The 13,507-nt window shown below is 41.3% G+C and overlaps 1 protein-coding gene across 2 annotated transcripts; it reads right to left on the reverse strand.

Annotated features, from left to right (window-relative positions):
- Positions 1–34: 34 nt before the first annotated feature.
- git2a (G protein-coupled receptor kinase interacting ArfGAP 2a) lies at positions 35–13,244 on the reverse strand. 2 transcript variants are annotated; one of them, XM_074670779.1, is made up of 20 exons: positions 12,835–13,244; positions 9,943–10,076; positions 9,504–9,616; positions 9,246–9,351; positions 9,056–9,142; positions 8,839–8,969; positions 8,654–8,748; positions 8,393–8,438; positions 7,907–7,958; positions 7,753–7,825; positions 7,553–7,650; positions 7,344–7,455; positions 7,111–7,253; positions 6,875–7,024; positions 5,063–5,311; positions 4,228–4,317; positions 2,812–2,894; positions 2,502–2,693; positions 1,542–1,605; positions 35–1,464 (listed from the first exon to the last, which is right to left on the reverse strand). In XM_074670779.1, exons 1-20 carry the CDS (start codon positions 12,884–12,886, stop codon positions 1,252–1,254), a joined length of 2,283 nt encoding a protein of 760 aa, XP_074526880.1. In that variant the 5' UTR covers positions 12,887–13,244; the 3' UTR covers positions 35–1,251. The 2 variants fall into 2 exon arrangements, with proteins under 2 accessions (XP_074526880.1, XP_074526882.1); XM_074670781.1 differs by lacking the exon at positions 4,228–4,317 and having other exon boundaries at positions 12,835–13,242.
- Positions 13,245–13,507: the final 263 nt, after the last annotated feature.

The raw sequence follows: 13,507 nt of genomic DNA on the forward strand, positions 1-13,507 counted from the left end.
ACCAAGAAAATTCTGAGACAACAGCACAAACAAATAGTTATAAATTAAGTTTATTTAGAAAATAATTATTTTTGGAAGTGCAACCTAATAGCTGCATCACATACATCTCTGCACTCCACTTGAGCACACAGAGGGACATTACCTTGATCAGATTTCAAAAAGATGATGAACTCTGAAACACTTGCTGAGGATGACTGTTGAGTGGCACAAATATTCAGGAGATGTCGACTGTTCTATCCCATATGTTGCACAATAATACAGAACTAGCAGCGAACAGAACAGCACAAAACACATGAATGCACGTACAAGCATGGCTATTAGCTCTGAATAACATCACCAGCAATGCAATGAAGCACAAGACTGCAGAGTACAACCCAGTGTGAAGCCTGTTACAAACACTGACCATCTGAAATTAAAACAACATCTTGGCACTGGTGAAGAGGATCACTTTGCCCCCCTGAACAAGTGTTGCATTCACTGACTTAACAAATGTGCAAACATTAATAGCTGTAACAAGTGTGCTGCAGACTAGATTACACTTGGACGGAGGACAAACATATAAATAGCTTCTTAGATGCAGAAACATTAGCATTACAGAGCTACATCAACATGTGCGTGACTTAAGTTCCCAACATCCGATTGGAAGTTGGCAAAATGGTCAGCTTGTTTTTGGAGTTTCACTTTGCAGTATGATCATTCTTGCACAGTGCAATTAATGACAGGAAGCTCTTTAAGCTATGAGTGTAAGCAAAAGCCTTCAGTGACCGTGGATTCATGGCTTCATTATGGCTTTTCAGCATCCATGTCTGGCTTTGGACTAATTCAGTAACCAATATCATCAAGTGGAGCTGCTGTACTGTGCTTAACGCTCCCACTCAGTTATAGCTATCTACATCACAAACTGACAACGGACTGACATTACTTGAACTGTTTGAGAGCATTCTGAAAGGTATTATATTACTGTACCCAGGCTGACTAGCTGCTGTATTTAGGCTCAACATGATTTGTGTGTATAACCTCAAGAGAAATTGTGCTATTACATAAGACAGGCATCACTTAGTAAAGTTGCTGACCTCCCTTAGCACTCATATTTTGTCCAGAGTTGGCTTTGATATAGTCAATAATCATTCATAAATTAAAAAAAAAACATGCATGCATATATCACAATTACAAAAAACAACAGAATCATTAAAATATATTCATATATAAACAAAACTGAGATGCTGACTGCTTTGCAGCCTGTAAGTAGTGTTAGTTTGTATTCTCCTTTGTGGTGATGGTCACAAGCTGCTTGGCTGCCTTGGCAATGTCATAAGCACACTGAATGACCTGCTGGGTGACCAGCTGCATGTCCGGTCCCGGGCAGCCCTCTGAGGGAAACGCCTTCCTGCACTCACTCTGAAGCCGGTACGCACTAGAGGTCAACAAGCGCAAAGACCCTCTCACTGTCTCTGAGCGCGGCTTCTGCAGAGGGAGGTTAAAGACTTTAATATCCATGGAAAGTGTAAAAATTAACACATTTGTGCTAAGACATTCCTTACCTTAGGAAAGAGAGCTGCCATTTCTGTTACAGCCACATGTATTCTTTCTGAGCAGGGTATGAAGCTGTGAGGAGAAGAGGGGAGAGGATCAGTTCAACATGTTTTGAATATATAACTAAATTAATAGCACATCTCTTTATCAGTCAATCAGAAGCTCTCACATGCATGTCATATGGCAATTTAGTATTCTGAGCACAACGTGCAATGTCATCTTTAGCTTCAGGTTAACATGCTATTTAACAGAAATTTTTGTTTCAAACCTTTTTTGTATTTCAAAATAAAAGCCACACAAGAGAAATCTGTACACTTTTTTTCAATTAAATACTCTGCCTACCCTTTACATAAAATACAAGCCACTGCAGGGTGCAACCTGTGAGTCATCTTTAACCCACTGAAGTGAACTTAAAGTCAGTGTTTCAGGAGATAAAACTGTAATTTTTCAAACATGTTAAAATGTTATATCACAGAAAGAGAGGCAGTATGTTAGCAGGTAAGACAGGACAGAGAGGGTGAGGTTGGAACTGCGTGAGGGAGAAAAATGAAACTGTGCCTGGGAGGCAGGGACAGAGGCCAGAGTACCAGGAGGAGGGATCAGGGGACCGGAGGCTGAGAGGCTGGAGGGGAGGGGGGGCTTTCTCGGCCCATGGCACCAGAGTGCTGAAACATCCCAGGCTGTGCCTGAGCCTGCGCACACCTTCCCGCTCACATGGTCTGCTCGCATGGGGGAGGGACATTAAACACACATCACGACAGGGGAGAAGAGTGGAAGTGAAAAGAGGGGGAAGAGTAAAGATGATAAAGAAAAAGAGGAAATGGCAGAAGATAAACGTAGCTAAACAGAACTGAACAATGATGAATGTAAGAGGAACTTGGGGCTGAAAATGCAAGAAAGGAAATGAGATAAAAAAAAACAGACAGTAAACTGATACAGACATATTCTTCTTCTCTTCAGACTCTGACCTGTCATGTTTGTTCTCCTGAGCAGCTCGCAGAAGCTCTTGAATGTTTTTGGTGATCTGCTCAGTTTTGCGGATGACGTCCTCTGTGCTGGGAAGTGTGGGGTCTGCTTCCATCTCCGCATCTGCCAGCTCAGGGATGGAGCTGCCCTCACCCATCCAGCCGCTGCTCCTCAGCCTTACTCTCCTGCTCAAACTGCAGAGGGAAGTTCAGAACACATCATCTCTGCTGCCAAAACCCCCAATGTTATTAGTCTAAAGAAAACACAGCACATCCTTTCACTTCAACCGTGTTCCTAGTTTACATCTCTTACCCTGATTCATCCATCTCAGAGTCATTGAATGTGTTGTCATAGTCACTTTCAGGCATGCTGCTTTGCTTCTCTAACTTAGAAGCCTGGAAAGAAGAGAGAGGATGATAATATTGATGATGCGTCTTGAAAAAGAAATCACAGTCTATATGAAAAAGAAAAGGCTGTGGGAATATTATGATTTCAATGCTTCCAAAGCATTCATCTGTAACGTAGCTGTTCCTGTTTGCTGAGTGACAAACAGGAATATTAACAACAGAAAGCAGTGCAGACGACCTGGACTGAAACGAGCCTGTGAAGCTGTTAAGCACATCATTAATTTGAAGCATTCATTCTGGGGTTAGTAAGAGAGATGATACAGAGTTAATAATGTTTATTCAAATAAGTAGGTCATGACCACTGAAAGTAACTTTCTGCTCATGAAATTGACCTCATCTTCTTGGATCACTCATGTGATCATCAAATGTTTATGGATGTATGAAAACCCCTGCAGTAGGGACTGTTTCACTCATGACAAATAACTAAACAGTTAAACAAAAGCCAACACCGATAATAAGCAACACATGGCAAAAACATTACATCAGAGCTGTGACATGCAAGCTTCACTCGTCCTCCAAACTAAAGGGTAGACCTCTGAGAGTCTCAGCTTCAGGATCAGGATAAGAAGAGAAGTGTAAGAAGAGCCAATCAATCAAACCAAATCACACTTAACTAAACCAATACCTATACTGATAGACCTCACTAAGGAGGATTTAAGATTTTTTTTGTCTTTCTATAGATTTACTCACAGCGCTACATTGACAGGATGATGCAACAACAACTTACACTCAAGCCCACTCATACATTTTCATTCTCTTTAAATTAGACCACAACAAATTCTTTCCTGCAGTACCAACAACACATATGTACGCCTGGCTCTTACATGACTGAATTTAACAACTTATCTGCTTTAAATGTGTGTAAACAGAAAAACGTGATGATATTAACCATTCCAGAAGAAAAAACACTTGTACAAAATTAACAATCCAACTCACTAGGTGCTCCAATTGTTTTTTCTCAAAACAAGGATTTCTAAAATCTAACACTTCTTGTGAACATTTTGGTCAATCAGACTCTCTCAACATGGTCAGCTGCAGGTTTCTGTAGCAAAGGAAGAAAGTGTTAGGAGAAGCAGGGGTTCTATCTCAAGCTCAACTTTCTTCTAAGTGCTCAGCAGTCAGGCAGAGATTTTGTCTTTACAAAACCAAACAATTCCAGTAGTTTGGCTGCACAATGAAGGCAGGTATCTGATGGTGGGGGCAGCTGGTGGAGGGGTGGCTCATGCAGCAGGGCAGATATGGAGCAGCATATGGAGGACAGAGGAAGGCAAGGGATACGCTGTATCCCACGAGATGTGGACCGCGTGAGGATGTACTTAACCTTTGGCGCACTTTCGTCCCGCGGCCAGGAGAGGGTGGATGGAAATGAGGGGAGGGATGAAGATGTGGTCACAAAAGCGCCCTTTTCCGTCTGAAGACAGGGTTCAATGCACATTTAAAGGACACAGATGGTTCAAATTAAAATAGAAATATCTGTAACAAATGTGATGAGAAGGCTATAGTCCCAAAACCCTTTCTGGGCCAGGGTCCGTCACAAATACTAAGTTGGGAGGGAAAAAAACTCAAGCTGTGCAATGACGATCACAGCTTTTTTAATGATCTATCCACAAAATAATCTAGCTTATCTTTTAAAAAAAAAGAAAAAAATACAACTTCCACTTAATCCATGAAGTACCCAAAACTGTGAACCATACACTAAAATTTAACTCACAAAAATGTGATTTCGGACAAACAGGAAGACTCAAACAGATGAGAAGAAAAAGTGAGTTAACAAAAAGTGCCATGCATTAAAAAAACACGGAGAACTTGTATGGTAGTTTTAATGCTTCATCAACATAAAACATAATACAAACCTTCAATTTTTAAAAATCACAGCATCCTGCATGTACAGTCAAGCAGCACTCTAATAACAGCAGATACACGTAGTTGTGAACATGAATTTGGACAAGATGGGATGTGACTGGCCGTGTCCAAATGCTCTTTTTGATGACTTTTTCTTTGATATCAAAGAAAACCACCCAGTGACAAATGAGGAAGGAGAGACACTAAAGAGGACAGGGTTTGCAAACAGGGTGAAGAACATGAGAGGAAAGTTGTGGAAAAGAGGGCAGAGGAGAGGAAATGGCAGAGAAGAGCAGGGAACGGGTCTTACTTACATGAGATGGGAAGGGTTGCAGGGTGGGAAGGGCCTCCTCAGGGTGGGGGGTTTCCCCCTTAGGGAGAAAGGGCTTCAGGCCTGAGCCGGTCTCATACATAGACATGGGCCGACTGGCCCGCGCAGACTGCCGGCGTTTCAGGGCTGAGGGACTGGAGGGGTCGGGGTAGTCTGAAGTGCTGGGGACCTGATAGATATTGGTAGTGACCTGCCGCCTGAGAGAGGTGTTCTCACTTTGCAGAGATTGCAGCTGGAAGAGACGGGCAGCAACACACTAAGAGGAGCTCTCAGCAAAGCAAGATATGATCCCTGTTCTGATTACAGCTACATTATGCTTAGAGTCTGCTACAGCCAGCATGCTTTTGTTTCTTTCTGCCAAGGTTATCACACATCTCTGAGAAGAACCATGCTTTAAGATTGCAGAATTTTCCTTTATCTATTTAGTTTCTGTAATCAATCAAAGTTAAGCCACTAGTTGGACTTAATCAAAACAGAACCCTGAGAACCAATTTTATGGTATCTTGTATGCAAATGATGCCAATTTCCTACAAGATATCAATCAATGTGGCCAAAGCCATAAGAAGATAAATGTTTCCTTTGGGTCTGAAGTCCTAAAAATGCAAAGCAAGTGATAAGAAAGCAAAAGTTTCTTGCATAGGTAAGCAACACAGGTGCAGTTTTAGTGAAAGTTTGAGAGTACAGATGGAATGTCTGAAAAACTATAAGAGGTCAAGAGGCATCTGTGATTGAACAAAATCACAAAGATTTTGTTGCAGATGCAAAAGTTTGGGTGCAGGAAAACTGGCCTCGATTAATAATACAAGTTGCATTTGATCCAAAGTTAACGGTAAAAAACAGGGGAAGTTCTGTCCAGTGACTAACTTCCAGTATTAGGGGTTAAAGCTGTCATTTAAATTGAAAAAACATTTGTAAATTGAGGGAAACGTTTCTTTGCAGTGAAACTGTCACTGTTTTAGGTCATGATGAGCAAAATGCATATTTTTTGAGAACCTGTGTAACTATTCAGTAGCACAACACTAAAACACATCAATAAAAAACAGTGCAGTATTCTACAGTGCTGGGGGGATGGTCAAGTTAACCAGAACTGATAATAAAAAAGTAACCTTTAAACACCAAAAATGATCAAAAAGCTGTAACATGCTGGAAACATCTGTGATCAGACTTCTCTTTTCGCGCTAAGATGAAGCTTGTTGCAAACATTTTTGCAGAGCCAATAAAATCAGCAGTTTGGTGTAACAGAGTTATAGCATTTCACTTTCTAACTTTGACCTCTTGAAAAAGATTTCAAACAAAAAAAAAACATGTTCAAAGAAATCATCAAAAACATCTTATGAAACATACACAATATATGTGATGAAGCAAAGGACACATACAATTTCCGTTAGTCTCTACTCCCTATTAACGTTAAAAAAATTCATTGTTAATTACGTCATGCTTTTTTGTTTCAAACATGCATGTTAGTTACATTAGGCGCAAGTCTTAATTCATTACAAAAAGAGACTTAACAATACTAGTTTGGTCGTTAGCTGGAGAAACAAACAAAAGATCAAGAAAAAAGAAAAGAAAATCTCCAGTTTCAAAATGAAAACATGCTGGCCTAAACAGAGGGCGGACCAGCAGGGTGTCACAGCAGCACTATCGCTCTACAAAGCATTCTTGTTCAGATAGCTCGGCCTCCACTCCAGAGAGCGACTGCACTGGGCAGGAGAAGAGCTCTGCTGACCACTGTGGCCCCCCCTCGGTCTGGCCCCCCCCGGGGTTAGTGATCATTTTGATGGGATGCGGAGGATACCTTTTTCTGCATCAGCCGCAGCTCGTCGCTCAGGTTGTTGTTGGCTTTCATGAGGTGCTGGATCTTTGCTTCAGAGGCTGTAAGCGCATTTTTCACCTCCAAGTACTCGTGCATGGTTATGGGGCTGTCTGAGAGGTCAGAGTCCAGGCTCTGTCAAAGGTACAGGGTAAAGTAAAGGCACTTGTAGAGGCTGGGCCTGTCAGTGCGTTTTATTTCTGAAAATGAGTTGGTGATACCTTTGTCCTGTCTCCTTTACTGGAGGGGAGCTCTTGATCTGTGTCCTCATCAGACGCCACACTATCATAGTCTGGCTGGTCATTGTCCTGACTGTCACTGCAATGCCGCACAGCCACGCTCTTCAGGATAAATTCAACATTGTCTGGAATGAACAGGCACAAACTAGCATTGAATATTTGTGCCACACTTCAGTGTCAGTCAGAACTTTGGTTACATGAAAGAAGATACAAACCTTTAGGGCTGGATACTAAGTTCCCTTGTTGTCTGCGCTTAGCATCACTTAATATATCAATCACAAGTGTGGCAAACTCATGAGCATTAAATCGAGCAAGTTTTTGTCGGCCCTAAAAAGAAAAAGCAGAGTCACATCATTTAATAAAACTTCATACATGCAGAGCAAAAAAGCATTTTCATTATGGGAGATGTGCAGAGCTGACTCACCTGGTTTCTTGTTGATGAATATTCTGGATTCACTGGAAGAAAAGGCACCACGGTCGTCTCTGTCACCAGGGTGCTGTGATTCTGTGTAGCCAGCCACACTGCAGGGAAAAAAAGATGTTTTTCCAGTTAGAAGTGTGAGTATATCTGCAGCTCATGTGAACGTTTCAATGTGCCTGTGTGCTTAATATGAATGATTTTACCTGCATCGGTCTCTCGCCTGTCCACTTCATCATACACATCCATGGCAAGCTCCTCAAACAAATGATTACTCAGCTGCATACATGAGAAAATTAAACTTAGTCAGAGTACAGGGGGAAATAAAGCTCAACAACACAACTCTGTAAAAATACTCACAGACTGCAGTTTCTTCTTTGCTGCTTTGGCCAGCTCTGATAAATCTAAGCTGCTAAAAAACAGAAAAATAACTTTCATTAACACCCTGCTGGTGAATCAGTCGGTGGATGTAATGGAAACTTCAGTCTGAGAGATACTTACACGTTCCTTATCCATTCAAAGAGAGCAATAAAAGAAATCAAATGGATGATTTAATTTGATGATTGATTTAAAATGACTGACCCTGACTGACCCTGTTTGTTTGAAACAATATTTGAGCTTAAACACAGAGATTTTTTGTTCCTGTCAGCTGCTTCAGAGAGTCAGTGCCCTCTCACAGATAATAGACACTGCAGGCAGTTAACAGCATGTTTGAACAGGCCTCAGAGCAGAATTACACCCGTAAACAGCTGTCTTACCCTGCTCACTTTGTCTGCTGGATTTCGGTTGAACTCTTTCACGAGACACAAATTACTTTACGCTGAGTTATAGTTCATGCTTTCTCACCTGTCAGCCATCTGTGGAACAATGAAGTGCTGCCCGTTTTTATGATCTGGAAGAGACAACATTTTTTGGGATGACTGCCTACAACGCTCTGTTCCACATGATGTGGGTATAGTGCGTAATCAATATTCACACAGCAGATTAAATGACATGCATGATTAAGTTTTATCTGTTTGGAGAGATGATCAAACTCTAATCACACAGTCACATTCCTCCTAAACTCTCTGCCTTTTCAAATGCAGATCTCTCTTCCTCTCTGTGTACCTGGTTTCCTCCCACATAGGTAGAACGCGAGTCGATCAGTTAGTTCATACTGAACCTCCACCAGTCTGTCCGCCAGGTCAAGGTGGCCAGCTTCCCTGAACACAACATCAAAACATCTTTTTTCAGTACCAGAAACAGAGAATCACCAATTACATTTTGTTTTTTGACTACTGAAGATTTCTAACCTTGCATAGTCAATGGGAGTTTTGCCGTTGCTGTCAGGGGCTCCAGGATCTGCCCCATAAACAGTTAAAAGTTCAGCCTGAGATACTTGTCCTGCCTTTGCTGCTACATGCAACGGAGTGTTTCCTTTTTCCTGCAGAAGGACAGATAGCTTCGATATCAAATGGGCAAAAATGAAGTTGGCAACTCTTGTGTTTTTCTTGAGAGACTGGATCTTACAGGGTGAAAAAAATTTGCTTGTGCTCCCAGAGAAAGCAACCTCAAACACGTTTCGAGATTCCCGGTGCGCACGCTTGAGTGAAGTTGCTGGAAACAAGAAAAAAAAACAAACAGAAAAACATGTCACTTTGTGCTGAAGATGCTTCAACGTAAAGAACTTCACAAGGATTTTATTTAGTTTTCTCCTCACCTTGCTTAAATCCTTAGCTGTCGAGCTGTCATCCTCTCTGCAGGGCATGCGATGAACGAAGGCCAGCATCTGATATTTGGCTCTGATAAACTCTGATTTGTTTGGGCTTTTGGACAAACATAATTCATGCAGGTTCAAACAGAAACACAGAAGGATATGAATGAGTGGGAGATCAACAACCAAGTTTTGTGTTTACCAAAGTATAAACCCAGTGAGAAGAAAGGACTTTGTCATTATTGTCACACAGTAATGACTCACTGCAGTTTGTCCTGAGGGTTGGCCTTGCGTTTCCCACTCATCACAGACGCAGGGTCCAGAAGGGAGTGCTCCCATATGGAGTTTGCACCATTGCTGTACAATGTCTGAACCATCTACGGTCAAATGACAAAAAAAAACTTCAAAATGTGTCACATTGATTCACATTGTATAATGCTGACTGGCTGTTAACAGTCCTCTCCCTGAACCAACATTTTCTATATTTAGTCAAAATCAATACGGCTCGGTGGGATCTGATGAGAAACTGCAGACATCAGATTTTTCTTGATGAGGACAGAAGCTGAATTAAAACTGCAGGAATACTGAATGTGGGACTGAAGGGGAAAAGTGATTGAATCGTGACAGAGATTTGAATTTTTAGCTGATAAGAAAAGATTAGGAATAAATGTATCTTTCCAGTGTTCTTGGTAAGGTTGATTACCTGTAGCTGTGTAGGAGGCCATGGTGTGTGTGTTAGGTGACGGACTTGGGAGCTGTGTCTGCCAAGACTGCGATGAACACTGCAGCACTCATCACAAATCAACACTCCTCGGTTCACCGAAGCCCAGCGAGGCTCTGAGAGGCAAACGACAAAGTTAATATCATGGCGCTCACAATGATGCAAAGGACGATTCACAACTGATTACAGATGTAGTTAGAGGAATCGCTGAGGGATCCAACTGTTGTTACAACGCTCCATCCTACTTTCCTTTTTCCCATGATCCTCTCCTCTTCTAAAGCAACTTATTTTTGTGCTACACAGCCACATCATTCCATCATCAATTAACAGCTTTTCCATCAATACTACATTAGACACACTCTTAATCAACACATTGCAAAAGTGCTTTCAAGGTAGCTACCTGCTTTACCTCTTTAGATTTAAAGGTGCCTGTTAAGTGCTAAAAAATAAAAATGCTTTTAGGCACAGGAATTGGGAGGAATATGAAGAATATGCAGAACAGCAGTTACTTTTAAAACTGAGACCTAAAGCTTTTATGTGTTCCTTATTTCTTCTCTATTTATCAGTCTTTATACTGTAATAGTAGGATTGAACAACATCCTCCCCAATCACAGATTTTTCTTAAGGTCCCAAGAGACAGATTAGCATTGTTGGTTTTGGTCTTTCTGTTAAATAATCAGACAAAAATAAAGCACAGAATAATGTTAGCATCATCCTGTAAAGCTCACTCAGAGTCAGTTTACAGCTAAGATACTAGCTGATGATTAAAGAGGATTATAAATAAGAAGTATTTCTGAGGCTGAAGTTTAATTCTGCAGGGCCCCTCTTTGGTAGATTACAAGTATGTCAAAGTAAAGTAAACAACAATATCAAACACACCTTTTGCCAAAAAAAGCCATTTTTCTTTAGAACGAATGTGAAGATTATGTGCAAAGCCTTGCGGGATCAAACCTTTTTCTCAATACAGAAAGCAATTACGAGTGAAGCTGCAATTATGTGGGCAGCTCACTTAAGGTAAGGTATGACTTTTTTTTTTTTTTTACTAGTTATGATGTCTGGTGTAAATTTTCTATCCATACATTTCCTAGCAGTCTTTTTGAAAGTTATTTTTACAGGCAGTGCAGAACTGCTAGTTTCTGATTCACTGAGATAACTCAATGAAAAGCACATTCCTGACAGTTAAAAAAAAAAGTTTCCAACATTGGTACACTTTCATTTCTCAAGAAATGCCTTCAGGATCATAAATTTCAAATCCCATGCAGACAAAAACAATGCCACCAGATGAGTGTAGAGTGGGGAAAGCCCATGGGCAGTAACAGGGGAAGCTTTAATACGTACTGGGGTCTTTTAGAGACTGGATTTAAAGCAATTCAATGTATAACAGGAAGCGATGACTAGCAGCTGAAGCCTGAAGCACCTCCACCTTATTGTTTAGAAATAGAGCTGCTTCCTCTTTTCATAAAATATGTTAAAATTTCCCAACAAATACTATGAAGAGTTACATTCATATAGAAGAAACTCATTTGAAACACTGATACATGGTACACTTAACTGATACAGTATACACTGACTAAAATAAACGTGTTTATTTAACCTTGACCTATTTCACACACTTCATCCGAGACAAATGTCAAAGAGCTCAGTCATCTCTCAGAGACTCTTCTGACAGCAAAAACAACTCATGAACAGTAATAGTGTAAATTCATGTGGCTCTCACGAAGCCAATAAACTGTAAAGCAGATTGAGAGGCTGCTGGCTCTGTGACAGGGCAGACAGCGAGGACTCTAAGTGTTTTAGCAGCAGCTGAGTTAGAGGAGGAACAGCTGCAGGAGTTGCTGATCAAATTCGTGCACCTGGTCCCTTCGTTTCCAGAGTCTTATTCTCTAACTTAACTTTTCACTGAGACCTATGGTGCTGACAGGCCTGTTTTACCCTTTCCTCAACAAGTGCTTCTAAATTTAATACCACATCTTGAAACTCTAAAAATATTCACACCCAACAACTGGCAACAGTTGTATGAGAGGGCAACCCAGGCCAGCTGCTGTGAAGACCCAGGACTGTAACTAGCCTGAATGACATGATGAGGGACAAGGTACCATTACTGAATATTTGACATACTTCTAAAGGTTTGATGGTGTCCCTGGCAATTGAGCATGTAAGTTTAAAAAAACATATCTAAAGACAACATTGCACTCTTTTAACATTTATCTTATATTTAACAGATTGAATTGTCACAAAAGAGGACAAAAACTCCTTTGCATTGAAAGTATGTGGTCAATTCACTCAGCATCCTGTTTTGCTTCCTTCCTGTGCCTGCTGAAAAACACTACATCACTTCTGTATAAATGGGGCTTCTGAAGGCACCTCACACACAATGCAACTTGAGCTTTCACAGTTCAACTGACTTACTGTGGAAACCAAATAAAATCATTTCTTTAATTCCAGGTACTTCTTCAAAAAGAACATTTTCCGTCACATGAAGCCAATAGGCTTTTCATGTTCATTATAGCAAATGCAGGATTCGTTTTACCCGTTACCTGTGGAAAACCTTCACAGGACACCTCACGAGTGCTGCCTTGGTTATTTAAAGCAAGTATCACCGGATGTTAACTGTTGATAAGGCAGCTGCTTCAGGTCTAATTGCATCTCCATCCCCGGGACCCGTCAGCAACAACTTGCTTGTCAAAATAACAGTTCATCTTGCATTCAAATGTACTGCCGAAAGGAAAGCAGCATGTCCCAGTAGCACCAATAATCAGATTTAGGCAAAACCCAGTTTGGTGCAAAGCTTTGGATTACGGACCCCCTCACCAAACGCTTGTTGAAAAATAAAGACTCAGCCCAACGTTTCAGGGAAAGCGAGAATTAGCTTACCTGGGACACTGCAATCGGCACAGAGCTCCGTGTTTCTGAGACGTTTAGACATCCTTAAGTCGAAAAGACCTGCCTTTAAAATGAACAGACTGTTGTGCCCCCTACGTTACGCTAACCATTGATCACTCTGGGGGGTGCCTTCCGCATTAGCTAGACTTAGCTAATTAAAAAACAATCCAAACAACGAGCTGCTGCCTCATTTAACTGTTGCTGGCCTTTCTGACTGGGCTACCATTTGCTTTATAACCATTATGAGGCTACCCCCAGGAGTAGGGTACACGGCTGCTTGCCTGCAACTTAGCTGACTTAGCACCTGATTAGCTCGCCTTTGCCAGTTCGGTAGTTTACTCCTCAGCCTGTATAGACAGCAGACTAAACACAGCCCGAGCAAGCCCAGTGGCAGCTGCGACTCTGACCTATGCAGGGATGTATACCGTACCCAGTGCTGGGACTTACAGGAGGTAAACCTCTACCTAAATGCTATTGATTAGAGACACTTTCCCTTCTTATAATTAATAATGCCCACATCATGGCCAAAGCATAAACAAAAGCAAATCTAGTACCAATCGCTAAGTAAAAATTGACCAATTTGTATTGTTTAAAACGGTAAATTAGGTCGGTGTTACGCCTTACAGTCTAAACTCAGGGGTTACACGCATTGCGGAGCCCACGC

This window comes from Halichoeres trimaculatus, unplaced genomic scaffold (genome assembly GCF_033239565.1).
Source record: "Halichoeres trimaculatus isolate MK-OKI-2021-1 unplaced genomic scaffold, fHalTri1.1 fHalTri1_scaffold_5, whole genome shotgun sequence".
Lineage (NCBI taxonomy): Eukaryota > Metazoa > Chordata > Actinopteri > Labriformes > Labridae > Halichoeres > Halichoeres trimaculatus.

Bases quoted from the DNA above. Each gene is read 5' to 3' on its own strand.
- git2a (XM_074670779.1), bottom strand. From the start codon at position 12,886: ATGTCTAAACGTCTCAGAAACACGGAGCTCTGTGCCGATTGCAGTGTC. The intron at 10,077-12,834 runs GTAAGCTAATTC...TTTGCCTCTCAG, and splicing joins TGCCGATTGCAGTGTCCCAG to AGCCTCGCTGGGCTTCGGTG. The intron at 5,312-6,874 runs GTATCCTCCGCA...CGTCTCTTCCAG, and splicing joins TGCGGCTGATGCAGAAAAAG to CTGCAATCTCTGCAAAGTGA.